Source organism: Dromiciops gliroides, chromosome 1 (assembly GCF_019393635.1).
Source record: "Dromiciops gliroides isolate mDroGli1 chromosome 1, mDroGli1.pri, whole genome shotgun sequence".
NCBI classification, from domain to species: Eukaryota; Metazoa; Chordata; class Mammalia; order Microbiotheria; family Microbiotheriidae; genus Dromiciops; species Dromiciops gliroides.
The window spans coordinates 466481742-466496007 of record NC_057861.1 but is presented as its reverse complement, the minus strand read 5'-3'; the positions used below and the strand labels follow the sequence as shown (position 1 = coordinate 466496007).

The 14266-nt window shown below is 37.3% G+C and overlaps 1 protein-coding gene across 1 annotated transcript in view; it reads right to left on the bottom strand.

Moving 5' to 3' along the window:
- Nucleotides 1–13813, bottom strand: part of SLC25A46 (solute carrier family 25 member 46) — a 37698-nt gene extending 23885 nt beyond the window's left edge. The window contains 6 exon segments of the mRNA XM_043976181.1: nucleotides 5637–5737; nucleotides 6232–6309; nucleotides 7978–8035; nucleotides 9852–9894; nucleotides 13385–13513; nucleotides 13516–13813. Of these exon segments, the coding sequence (XP_043832116.1) occupies nucleotides 5637–5737; nucleotides 6232–6309; nucleotides 7978–8035; nucleotides 9852–9894; nucleotides 13385–13513; nucleotides 13516–13720 (614 nt within the window). The 5' untranslated portion in view covers nucleotides 13721–13813.
- Between the last annotated feature and the right edge of the window lie 453 nt (nucleotides 13814–14266).

Sequence of the window (14266 nt, the reverse complement as noted above, 5' to 3'; positions counted from 1 at the left end):
ACACAAAGCAGCCCAGGCCGATTAGTATGCCTCCCAAAAGAAGTGAATGTCAGGCTCATATAAATGAAATTGCCATGCCACCATCATTAGTGCCTGTGCTCCCACCATGATGAACCCTGATGAGGTCAAACGAAAAATTGTATGAAGACCTGGAGATCCTTATCATCAAAGTGCTGAAAAAGGCACAGACTTATAATTATAATTATGGGTGACTTTAATCCCAAAAGTAGCAGAGACCACCAGACATGGCAGAGTCCTTGGGAGGAATGAATTTGGAAATAGCAACAGTAATTGGTCACTTACTACTGAAGAATTATGCATCTCATGATCATCACCAAACTGTCTTCCATTTACTAAATTTTATAACACTGTGGATGCATCCTTGCAGCAAACATTGGCATTTAACAGGACTATGTCCCTGGTAAGAAGAGACAGACAGAATGCAAGAGTGATGACATGGTTGATATATGGCAGAGTGCTGGATTGATCATAGACTTATCCTCTCCAAGCTAAATACTCGCATTCAGTAAAAATGGTGACTCAAGACAAAATACTACACAGAAACTTAATGTCAAGAAGATTAGAAAACTTCTCTGAGGGGAAACAGTTCATTGCTAATGTGGAGGGAAAGCTGAGTCAACACACACAGCAACACTGGAACAGAAAAGGAGTGGGCAGTTTTCAGAGATTTGGTATACAAGCCTGCGTTTACTCATCTGGGTAAGAGCACTCACAAAGATCAAGCAGAATAGTTCATCTGTCTCTAAGAAGGCAGCATCTAACTCCATCAAAAGTGCAAATGAAGCTTAGAGAGATGCAAGATTCTTGGATCCTCAGAAGGCAGATGAAATTCAGTTTTATGCTGATAGTAATAATCCAAAGTGTTTTTATGATGCCCCAGTCCTTTGGTGCATCTCAACTACTCAGTGCTGATGGAGCCACATTGTTAAGTGATAAGGGCATGATCCTGGAGAAATGGGCTGAACACTTCCATAGTGTTATCAACAGACTGTCATCAATCAATGCTGAAGCCACTGACTGTATACCTCAGGTAGTCAAGTCAATCCCTCTCTAGACCAATTTCCAACAGAAGTAGTTTTGAATACCACTAGGCTTCTCTTGTGGCAAAGTACTTGGTGTGGATTTTATTCCAGCTGAGATTTACAAGGCAGAGGGCCCATTGCTCCTATAAAAGCTGACTGAAATTTTCTGGGATATGTGACAAGAAGAAGTTATTCCCAGGAATTCAAGGACACTTCCACTGTCCATCTCTGTAAAGGAAACAGAAATCCATTGTCTGTGACAATCACTGTGGGGAGGTGGGGTGTCTTTATCTTCATCATAGCTGGCAAGATTCTTGCTAGAGTCTCCTTAATATGCTGATCTTCACCTGCAAGATCGTTATATACCTGAGAGGCATGTGTAGCTTCAAAAAGGTCCAAGAATGGTTGATATGTGTTTGCTGCCCAAAAGCTCAGGAGAAAAGCAAGGAAAAGAACAGAGGTCTGTACACAATATTCGTCAATTTGACCAAGGCCTTTGATAATTGTCAAATGTGAGGGCTTATGGAAATGTCAAAATTGGTTGCCCAGAGAAATTCAGCAGTATTATTTGTCAATTTCATGACAACCATGCTTGCATGGATTCTTCATAATCAAACAATGCTTTGGGCACTTTCTCAGTCACCCAATGGAGGGAGCAAGTTTGTGTGCTTGCTACATGCATGATATTTTCATCAATGTTGTCAGATGGTTTCATCAAGGATACTAAGGTCAACTACTGGACTGATGGTAAATTATTTAACTTAAAAAAGGCTGTAAGCCAAGACGAAAGTGCAGGGAGAGTAGTGTATGATTTTTTTTTGTTTCTGGATAATTGTGCACTCAATACAACATCTGAAGCTGAGATGCAACAAATTATGGATCAAATTCTCTGGTACTTGTGCTAATTTTGGGCTAATACAGGTTCTCCAACAGACAGCATATACCATACATCCATGGCAACCACCAGTTACAGCAAATAAGAAATTTTGAATACTGTGGGTAAGTTCATTAACTTTGGCTGTATAACTTCCGGCATGTTCCACATAGATGATGAGGTTGATTCATGCACTGCCAGAACTAGCTCAGTGTTTGGGAGGCTCTAAAGGAAACTGTGGAGAGAAGAGGTATTGGCCTGCTTACCAAACTGACAGGTCTACAGAACCACTGTGATGACTTCATTGTAATATGCCTGTGAAGCCTGGACAGGATACCCAGCACCATGCCAGGAAACTGGAAATGCTTCCACTTGAAATGTCTTGGGAAGATTCTGAAGATCATCTGGCATGATGAGGTACATGACACTGAAATCCTTTCTCAAGCTCAACTGCCAAGCATTCTAAACTCTATTGCAGAGAGCAAAATTCTGATGGGCTGGCCATATTGTTTGAATGCCAAAAGTATATGTGCCTGAAAGACTTGTTTTATGGAGAACTCACACAAAGAAGGTGCTCTCATGGTGGTCAGGAGTGATACAAGAACACTCTCAAGGTCTCTCTGAAGAGCTCTGGAATCGATTATGAGACATCAGAGACACTGGCAAAGGGCAGTTCAGCATAGCATGCCTGCATCAAAGAAGGTACTGTGCTCTATGAGTACAGTTGAAATGCAGTAGCTCAAAAGAAATGTGAGATGTGCATAATTAGAGACATCTCCATTCCAAATGTTCATATAAACTATTTGTGTCTGACCTGTGGTAGAGGCCTTACAAGCTCGTATTAGTCTAATTATCCATAGTCAGATATACTTTACCTTGACTCCACATAGTGATGCCATTTTGGTCCTCTTCAAGAACAAAGGACAACCACCAACCATGTTGGAACAGGGGGCTTGGAATATATTTCAGAAGGCCAAGAACTAGGATTACAACTGAAAATAACCTACCCAGCAAAACTAAGTATCATCTTTCAGGAGGAAAAAAATGGAAATTCAAGGAAACAGAGGACTTTCAAGAATTCTTGGTGAAAAGACCGGAGCTGAATGGAAAATAGACTTTCATATATAAGATTTAAGAGAAGCATAAAAAGAAAAAACATGAAGGAGAAATCATAAGGGCCTCAATAAGGTTAAATCATTCCTATATGGGAAGATAATACATGTAACCCTTAAGAACATTATCTTTATTAGGACAGTTAACAGGGCAATTAGAAGGACTCAACATAAAAGGCAGAGGATTGAGTCAATTATGTTGATATTCTTCTTTTTTTAATGGATAGATAAGAAAGAGGGAGAAGGGGAAGGGAGAGGAAGAATAGGGAAAATTATCACACATAAAAGTGATGCACAAAGAGCTTTCACAGTAGAGAGAAAAATAGTGGGGCAGAGGTGAGGGTGGGACAATGCTCAAACCTCATTTTTATCTGAATTGGTTGAAAATGGGAAGAACATCTATACACATGCAAATGAATATAGAAATCTATCTTACTAACAAGTAAGTAGGAAGTGAAGGAGATAAGAGGACAAGGTGGGTGAGAGGGGGTGGGTGTAAAAGGGAGGGCAGATTAAGAAAGGTAGGACAGAACCAATGAATACTGCTTGCTCAAACCATTAAACTTATTACAATGTTGCTACCTCTTTCACACACAGTTATTTCCACATAAAAAATTTCAAGAAAAAGCTATACATTCAAAAGCATGTGAATTAAAACAATAATGCACTTATATATGAAACTAAATACTCAATGATGTCCCTCTAAGAATATTGTAAAATATTTTTCTTTGTTGGAATCAACTACCACATTTATCTAAATAGAAGACTAAATATAAATTTTCTTGGGCAAGATACAAAATGAATTACAGAAATCACGTGTGTGCTGTTCAGTTGTTTTCGTCCTATCCAATTCATGGCCCCATTTAGGGCCTTCTTGGCAAAGGCACTGGAGTGGTTTGCCATTTCCTTTTCCAGCTCATTTTACAGATGGGGAAAATGAGGCAAAAAAGGGTTAAGTGTCTTGCCCAGAGTCACACAGCCAGTAAGTGTCTGAGGCTGAGTTTGAACTCAGGTCTTCCTGACTTTAGGCCCAGTACTCTACTATGCCACCTAACTGCCCCATCTATATGTGTATACATACAAAATTTTATTGATTTATTCAGTGAATCATTACTAATATGTACAAAGCACTATGGTAGGTAGGAAAGGAATAAAAGGAAGAATAATAAGACTTGGTCTGAGTTCTCAAAGAGTTTCCTATCTATAAGGCAATTAACCATCAGGCAATTAACTCTCATACTGTGATAAGTAGATAAGAGAAGTACAAAGTACTAGAGTATTCAAGAGAAAAATAATTTCTGCTTCCTTCATCCCTTACTTAAAACTGATACACTGAGGGGGCAGCTAGGTGGTGCAGTGGATAAAACACTGGCCCTGGATTCAGGAGGACCTGAGTTCAAAGCCAGCCTCAGACACTTGACATTTACTGGCTGTGTGACCCTGGGCAAGTCACTTAACCCCCATTGCCCTGCAAAAAAACCCCACCAAAAACCTAATACACTGAGCCTGGAGACTAAGAACTCAGATTGGAAGGACAGTAGGAACTTTATTAAAACAATATGTCTTCTCTATTCAATCAGCTTATCAATTCTTTTCTCATCCTCTATCCTTTTAAATTCAATACTACTACTCTGAAACATACATTTATTAATTTATTTCTCTGTTTTGGCTGGCCCTTGAGGGCAAAGAAAATGTTTTCTATTTGGGAGATATTTCCCATAGCACATATGCTGAGCTCAATTACAGACAATCATAAATATTTATTCTTTTCCACATTACATTATAGTTCTTATACTTCTGACTAAACTTCTGAGGGTATTTAGCTATGAGTATTAACTTACATTTTTTAATGTGATGATATACAAAAAAGGGTGAGTATGAATAAGCCAAGGTTTTTCTTTCTAAGTGTACATATTCCTATGAAAATATTTGCAAGCCCAAAGTTTATAAGTTAAAACTTAAATATACAAACTTAAAATCTTTTTTTTGTATGACTATTTAAGAGAATTTGGGGACCATATGCTGAGGAGACTAGGACTGGGCCTGAATCCATGATTTCAATGACATATAGAAATTTTGGGCAAGAAAACTCTCTCTACCATTGTAGGCTGGCTTTAGAAAACATATGAAACTTTAAATGGTATATTTTTAAAAGGTAAAATTTGAAGATACAGTTTAATAAGAATAGGCAAAAATCTTATAAGTTCATTTCCATTTCTAAGGGATAGAGATAGGACCTAGATCTGTGATTTCACTGAAGTAGGGAGCTCCTTAATAAGGAAATCTTTTTTACCAATCCAAATTCATACCCTTCCTGAAAATGACAGTCTTAGAGAATTGCAAAGAACATTGCAAAGTTGTGACTTGCCTAAAGTCATATAGCCAGTATATATCAGACACAGAAGGTCTTCCTGGCTTTGAAGCTGGTTCTCTATCCACTACACCATGGCTACTTCCCCAGTTCAAAACATTCAATTAATTCAATCATTCAATGGACTATAACATTATAGGTAAATTTCTCTTTTGCCTACTTCATACTAGATATCAGATTCAAGATGCAGACTTAAATTTCTTCCTTATATTTCACTATAGATTTTAAAAGGATACCTTGGCAAAGGTGTGAATTCACTGATAATTCCTTCAGCTCCAAGTGTGATGCCCTGAACAATAAATGTGCTTCCCATTCCTTTCCAAAGGGCTCTTGGACCCTAAAATTCAAGGGGAAAAAAAAAAAAGATATGCCCATTAACATCTACATAGTATGGACAAATTCTTAATTATACCGTATTACTGATGCTTTCCCAGAGAAAATCTGAATAGAGAGTCTTGATTAAATTAATTTCTTTTCATATTCTTAAGGTATTTAAATCAGTAAGAATTAATTAAGGATCTACTATGTGCCTGGAACTCTGCTAGGTTCTGAGGATACAAACACACAATCAAAACAACCCTTGAGGAACTTCTCTATAACAATATGTAGTCTGAATTAGAGTCATGGAAAATATGCCAATTAAATATGAATGATTATATTTCAAACATTCCCATTTTTAAAAACTCTTTTCTTCACTGTGCTAAATAATAGATGATGCCTACCTAAGTGGCCAAGATCAGTTCTTCTTAAAATTAAGGTAAATGAGTATACATAATAGAACTTCAACTTTTAAAAAGTGTTTCAATCAAATCTGTAGACTGACATTCTCACCTGGGTTTTGTTGAAGCTGTACATGATATTGATGACTGTAAATGGAGTGAGGTGATAATGTCGAGCATGATAATTAACCTGTTAGGGAGAATTTTAAGTCTTTATTATCAGTGTATTACAAACTTCATTTTCCCTTAAATACATGTAGATAAACCAATGAAATATTAAATGATATTAATATATTTCTATATTAATGAATATAGAAGTATATTTAGAAAGCAATAATTTTATTTTTTTAAATCAAGAATTAAAATTCATTTAAACTATATTTTTAGAATAGTAGAATATTTGTTATATAAAGCTATATGAAGAGACTCCTAGTCAATCTAAGTTCTTAAAAATATTGATACTCTAAGTTCAATTCATTCTCAGAGAATCTATACATGAGACCTTATGACAGGAAAGTACCATTAATATGCATGAGTTCCCATAAAATAACTTAAAAATTCACTACTGAAAACAGACTGATCCCTAAAATACTAAGTCTTCCTTTTGTATTCCAAGATCACAACCTTTACATATAATATTTTACCCTACTCTGAAAAAGATCTTTTATTATATGTCTTCAGAGATACTCCTTACATGTAGCAAATACTCTCAGAAAGGCATCCATTTCTATAGTTCCTCTCCAAGGATCTGTTTCTAGTACAGAGGATATCATAGAAGCAAGGAACTTAGCAAATTATCATCATCACCACCACCACCATCGCTAATACTTCTACGTGTTAGAAGATTAGAGGGAGAAAGAAAAGGACTAACTAGATATAACAGGGATGCATACTGTGACTGCACCAAAATAAATTACTGACGATGAAACAAATTTTCCATATTTACAGTCAGAATATTTTTAAAAATTCATTTTCCCTTAAATGCATATGGATAAATCCACAAAACTTGAAATAAAGTAAGAACTGCATTTTGAAAAAGCACTATCTTTATGTTGCTTGAGAGGAAAAAATTAAAAGCAAAAGTATGCCTTAATTTCTGTTTTGAAGAATGAGGAGTACACATGTATAACCTGTATCAAATTGCTTGCCTTTTCAATGGGGGCAGGGAGGAGGGTGGAGAGGGAGGAAGGGAGAGAATTTGGAACTCAAAGTTTTTAAAATGAATGTTAAAAAAAATTTTAAATGCAATTGAAGAAAAATAAAATACTAAACTGAAGTGAGAGCCCATCTGAAATCTATTTGGACAATTCACTCCAAAGTTCCTATGGTTGTAAAATTCTATTCATTTATTCTAAGATGAAAAAGCTAGTGAAGAAATGTTACAGAAGTTACTAACAACTTTATATTGCTGTTCCTATTATGTGATTTATCACAAAATAATAATAATCCTTAAGGGTATACAAAAACAATGACTTAGAGTGCCTTCGTTGATATGCGACATATAGAAAAAGGACACTAGAATCAGAGTCAAAGAAAATAAGTTCTCATCCTGGCTGCCATTCATCAACCATGTGACTTAAGGAAAGTTATTTAAACTCTCTGTCCTCTGTTTCCCACTCTTCAACTTGAAGGGATTGGATTAGAATGCTCAAGTCCTTTGCAGCTCTCAAATTCTAGGATCCTAAATACTAGCACAGATTTTAGGGGGAAAAAATCACATGAAATAAGAGAGCAAATATTTATAGCCTGCTTTATCAAAGTTCATCACAAATCTTGGAAGTCTCACCTCTATCATTACTTGTATTAAAGTCAGCATTTAATTAAAATTTTCAAAAGGGAGCTAAAATTATGCAATTACCTGACATTGACGACGGAGAACAATGCAAGGATGGGCCAAAACATTTTCTGTAAATAAACTATAAAAATAATTTTGAACATTTAAATACTCCAAAATCTATCTTTCTGAAAAATTTAGGTTTACAACATACAAATCTAAAATTGTTTATATATATACATATATATTTACTATCAAAAAGATTTTGACTGCACATAAAAATATACTTCAAAAGCAATGTACTCTTACTAACAAAAATCACACAATTAAACGGTAGCTATGTAACTGAAACAATATATACTACTCATTTATGAAGAACAAATCCTTATTGGTGGATATATGTTAAGCAAGGTAAATCCTTTCTCTTTAAACCTTACATGCCCACTTTCATTTCTCTAAATCTTTATTAGCATACACTGTGGAGTCAGAATATACACCCCAAAAGTCCTTCTCTGATTCTTCATCACGTTATGGAGGTGAAACTGGGTTTTCTGTTGTTCAAGAAATAACATAGTTAAATTTGGGGAGGCACATACTCATGATGACTACAGGGTAATATATTTTGAGGCCAAAGAAACTCTTCATTTGCAGAGGGTTACCACAAAAGAGAAAGGTATACCCACATTAAAAAACCCCAAAGAGGTTCCTTAAGTATTGAAGTAAGCATTAAGAAATCATAACAATGAGAAGCAAAAATAATTCAGCATTTTGTCATTTAAGGAATTTGATGGAAATATGAACAATGTCCTGTGAAGTTACTATGTACAGCCAATGTCCAATAAAAACTATAGTAAATACAAGGCTATGATAGTTAAAATCTCCAAAACAATAAAATCATATACTCTATATAAATGTACGCTACAAACTACAGTTCTGACATATTCTATTCACTGTAGATTATGGTTAAATCTCAAGTTAACTGCAGATAAAAACCCAGAATTTCTAAATGCTTAATCTTTATTTTTTCTAATGTTTAGGGGCAAAACCACAGAATTACTTTTTGATTTTAATTTTAAAAGTGAATCTTGGGGGGAGGGCAGCTAGGTGGTACAGTGGAGATAAAGCACTGGCCCTGGATTCAGAAGGACCTGAGTTCAAATCCTGCCTCAGATACTTGACACTTACTAGCTGTGTGACTATGGGCAAGTCACTTAGCCCTCATTGCCCTACAAAAAAAAAACCACCAAAAACCTAATTACACTGAGCCTGGAGACTAAGAACTCAGATTGGAAGGACAGTAGGAACTTTATTAAAACAATATTGTCTTCTCTATTCAATCAGCTTATCAATTCTTTTCTCATCCTGATCACCTGAAAGGGATCCCAAAATGAAATCTCTCTGGAATATCATAGCCAAACTCCAGAGCTCTCAAGTCAATGAGAAAATATTGCAAGTGGCTGTTAGGTTAGAGAGGAAAATGGGATGAGGTGGGGTTAAGCAATGCTTCAACCTTTGTCTCACTGAAATCTCAAAAAGGGAATGACATACACAATTCAAGTTGGGGGGGAGGGGGGGAATGAAATCCTGGGGCCCAGGGGTTCTTAGCACAGGATGAATTTCAAGAGGTTCATGAACTTGGGTAAGAAAAAATTACATCTTTATTTCAATATCAAGTTGTCCTTTGTAATCCTGTGTATTTTGCTTTAAGCATTTAAAAACATTATTTAAAAAAAAAAGGATTAAAAATCATTATTTGAGAGGGGGTCCATAGTGTGCTATCAGACTGTCAATGGAGTCCATTGACCCAAAAGTTAAGAACCCTTGAACTAAACCTGTCTTTCTCGGATCACAAATTCCAGAATCTGATTCCTACGGCCCAAAACAATGATCACCTATTCAATCAATTTCTTCATCTTAGACATTACTTATAAAGTATTATGTATATATAAAACTAGTACCTTGAAAGTCCAATACCAAATCCAGCAAATCTATTCAACTGTTCTGAAAGAGAAGAAATAAGATTATATATCATTTATAGCTGGGTAAACTGTAGCAACTTAAGACTAATTTCTAATTTTTAGAATGTTTGTATAAATGAGGAGAACCTGAAGTATTCCATGGCTCCTGGTTACTCATGATACACTTTCTCATGCACAAAATAAAGACTGGTACACAATTACAGCAGGTACCATTAAAATGGTAAGCCATTAATCCTGGGGGGGGGGGAGCGGGAAATTAACATAAAAGTCTCTATTTTTATAAGACTTTTTCTTATAAAATATAGGGGTGGCATTCTTACTTTTCTTCCCTGTCCTCCCACCCACCAAAAAAATATATCAAATCATTTTGAGTCTTTAATTCACTCATTGGCCTAGGTTTAGGTATCATTAGTACTTTTTGAATAATAAACTCAATGGAAAAGTAATCCAATTAGAAGTAATCATGCAGAAATGACAAAACCAGAAAGAACTTTCTCTATATCTTATAGCTACCAGAAAAGTGATACCTGTTATGCTCAGGTATCACAATCTGAAAAGTTTGGACTTCAGGGACTTTTTAATAAGAGAGGGGAAAAAAGAGAGACAAAAGGGGAAAATTCTCTCTGACCAAGCTTTTACTCTATCTCCTTGCTTCTAAGTAAGCCAATGGGACAGCTAGGTGGCACAGAGGATAACGCACCGGCCCTGGATTCAGGAGGACCTGAGTTCAAATCCAACTTCAAACACTTGATACTAGCTGCTGTGACCCTGGCAAGTACACTAAACCCTGATCACCTGCAACCCCCCCCCAAAACAACAACAAAAAAAAATCTAAAAAACTAAGTAAGCAATGGCTTTGCTCTTCTCCCCTTTAAAAGAATCTAGACTATATTAGTATGTGTCCAACAAAAGTAGAAGAAACGATTTAGCAGAATGTTTCATTCATTCACGAATTTACACCAGCCTCAAAAACTATAAAAGACTAGATGCAAAGTTTTTTTTTCTTCCTCTTATAGTTCTTTTCACTTTCTCCCTTATTTTGTGTGAAATATCTTCTCCATTCGGGCCAGAAAAATTAGTATCCAGGAAAGACTATAGTACAAAAATGAAGTAAGGGGAATATCCAATAAAGCTTAAGAAAACAAAAAGTTTAAAACTTCTATTTTATTCTATTCTTTGCAAGAAATTTCATACCTTGGGAGGTTCTCTTAAGATCCAAACTAGACTGCAAACTGGGAGCAGTAACAGTTATGTTATTCATCTTTGTAGGCCCAAAGTGCTAAACTGATTGAATTGCTTGCTGTGTAGGACTTTACCATTACCTACTGGCTCCTGTCCTTGCCACAATAGCTTCATATACTATTTTCAGTGTTAGAAACTGACTTTAAGATAAGCTTCTACCTTCATCATAATAATAGAAATTATTTCCAAACTGGAGAGGGGGAAAGGATTTGTTATATTCAAAATGAGACAGTAAAAGAGCTCTAACAATAACTGTATAAATGGTTAATCATTTTCTCAGTGACTGGCCAGGATAGGAGTACCCATTTAGATAAAGAAGGGATTTCTGTTTATCTAGTTCAGCAACTTCATTTCATATATGAGGAAGCTGAGATCCAGAAAGGTTAAATGACTTGCCCAATTCACAAATTATAAATGGCACAACTGAGACTGGAAACCAAAGCCCCTTTTCATTTCAAATCTAGGGCTCTTTCAACTGTACCACAAAGGCTTTCTAGTACAGCAAATAAGTACTTTAAACATATAGGAGTAACAACAATGTGTTGAAACAAATTTACTATGGCTTATACATTTCACTATTTCATAATCATTATATATTTATATATGTATCTACCACAGTGTCTTAAGTGGTCAGGCACATAATGGCCTTTAATAGCTTGTGTTTGTGTGTGTATATATGGGGAAAGAGTCATGTCTATAAGACAGTAGCACTATAAAACTTCAGAAGACCGCAAAAGGAAATCCTTTACCTTTACTTGAATAAGAATTCCCTCCGTAACATAATGGACAAAAAGATGTGACATCCCTAAAGAGAAATCCACATACCTCTCAAGGCAAGCTCATTGTTAAGAAGTTTTCCTTTCCACTGAACTAAAACCTGTTCCTCTCAATTGCCACTAATTGCTCCTATTTTTTACCTCTGGGGACCAACCCAAATCCCTTTCACACAACTTTCCCAGTAAGTGAAGGTGGTCATCAAGGAATATTCCCAGTTCCTTCAAGAGATCCTACCATGGCATTGCTGGCCAGTTCTCTCACCATCTTGGTTGTCTTCTACATGTACTCTATTTTATCTATGTAGTTTCTAAAACATGATATCCAAAATCAAACATAGTTCTCTTAGATAAGGTCTAACTAGGGCAAAAGTGGGTCTACTGTATTCTGGACACTATCCCCTTTAAATGCAGCTTAATATCAATTAATGTTTTGGCTGCCATTCACATGACTGACATTTTTAGCCCACTGAAATTCCCTAACTTTTCGAACTGGACTTCATAGTTATTACTATAACTACAATTATATGGCTATAGTTAAAGCAAATCATTCAAACAATAAAAGATTTTCACATTATAAAACTTTGGCACTGCAACCCCAAATTTGAATCCGTTTTGGCTTAGGGATGTTTTGTACAACTTCATATACATATATTTTGGCATTTAATTATGTTAACTTTACCATGATGAATGAATGCAAATGAGTTTTTCAACCAAAGCTGAAAATACTAAAATTAAATTTTAAAAAGCATCAAAATGAGCTTTAAAGATTTTGTTTATGTACGCCAAGTCCAAAGATCAGTTTGTGTTCACCTGCAGATGTTTCTACTCCTAATGAGAATAGAAGTTCTATAAAGTGGAGAGTTCAAGATAAGATGAAGGAATAAAAAAAAAAACTGTTCTGAAGAAGCAAAGAAAGCTCCAAAATAAATTCTGTTTAAGGCCAGCCTTCCACACAATTAATACAAATTGTCCAACAAAAATGAAAAAAACCAGAGGTATCTGATGCCCATGTTTTTAACTATTGAAATTTAAGATGAAAATAATTTGATATATAATATACAAAGCTGGGAAAGAGCAGCTATCACTAACATTTTTAAATGAAAGTTTAAGTTAATTTCCAAGGTCACGTGGTGGGGCACAGTTGGGTAAGATAAAATTTTAGTCTTTTGACACTTACTCAATACAAATTTTTATTTTAACGTGTTACCAAAATCGACTTTAATAGGTCCTTAAATTTCATAGGAGGCTTCTCATCTGGGAGGCTCCGATGGGGAAAAGAAGAAAACGAAGAAGAGTATGCTAGTTAAGAAAGAGAATGGAGGGACGTTTAAAAAAATCATGAAGGAAAGCAAACCCGCGGGAAGGGCTAAACTGCCACTTCTTTTTTTTTTTTTTAAAGGAGCAGAAAAACTGACGGTTCCCGGTCCATCTCCCTCTGCACCCCCACCCTCGTCCAGTTTCCGGAGTCTGTCATTGCCCATTCCCCGCTCTCACCGTGACTAGCCCACGGGCCCGCTGCTGCAGCTGCCGGGGTAGGGCTCCTCGCCTGTCCCCCCGAGCGGGGTGGAGGCGCTCCCGGGCCATAATGTGGGGTCTTCTCCCCCCAGTGCAGGTTGCGGCTGCGGGGATGTCAGGCGGAGTGGTCACCAGTGACTTAGGTCGGAGGTGGAGCTGAAGGACCTTAGCGGAGAAACTGTTACCCCCGGGGTCCTCCCGGCTGCCGCCCCCACCCTTGTAGCCCAAGCCATCAAAGCCGTCCGGACGCCGCGGATGCATCGAATTCACGAAGAAGGCTAGAGCCACTAGGTGAACCCTGGGCACCTCAACCATCAGAGGAGGCCCTCCCGCCGCGACCACCACCGCTTTCTCCTCTGCGCCCACAGTCTGACAACCGGAAGTCTCCCAGTGATCCCGGAAGAGGAAATCCAGGAACATTAACCTAGCTTCTTCCGCTATCCGTTGGGGCGTCGGTTGCTGGGGTGACGCGGTGGTAACGTGGGTGTATCCGAAATGGAGTTTAGAGCCCCGAGGGTAGTTTAAAAGAAGGAGAGATGGCGGAGATGTGAGGGAGGAAATCTGGTTAAGCAGTGCAGCCCCGAAGGAAGGGATGTCTAAGGAACGGGGAAAACCGTTTAGGTGGGGCCTCAGCCTTGGAACAAAACCTTCGAAGGCGATGGCCGGCAAGTGTCTCAACGCAGATGCGTCATTTTTTTGACTGTGAGAGCCACCCACGAGCTAGCGGGGACCAGACCAAGGGAGGTCGGCCGACCAAGCGTTGAGGAGTGAGGGGACCTTCTGTCCTGGCATCTGGGGTGGCCTCCGCACCGGGGTGTTTTTCTTCCGTTTTGGCCCCACCTGTACATCGGATTTTGAGAT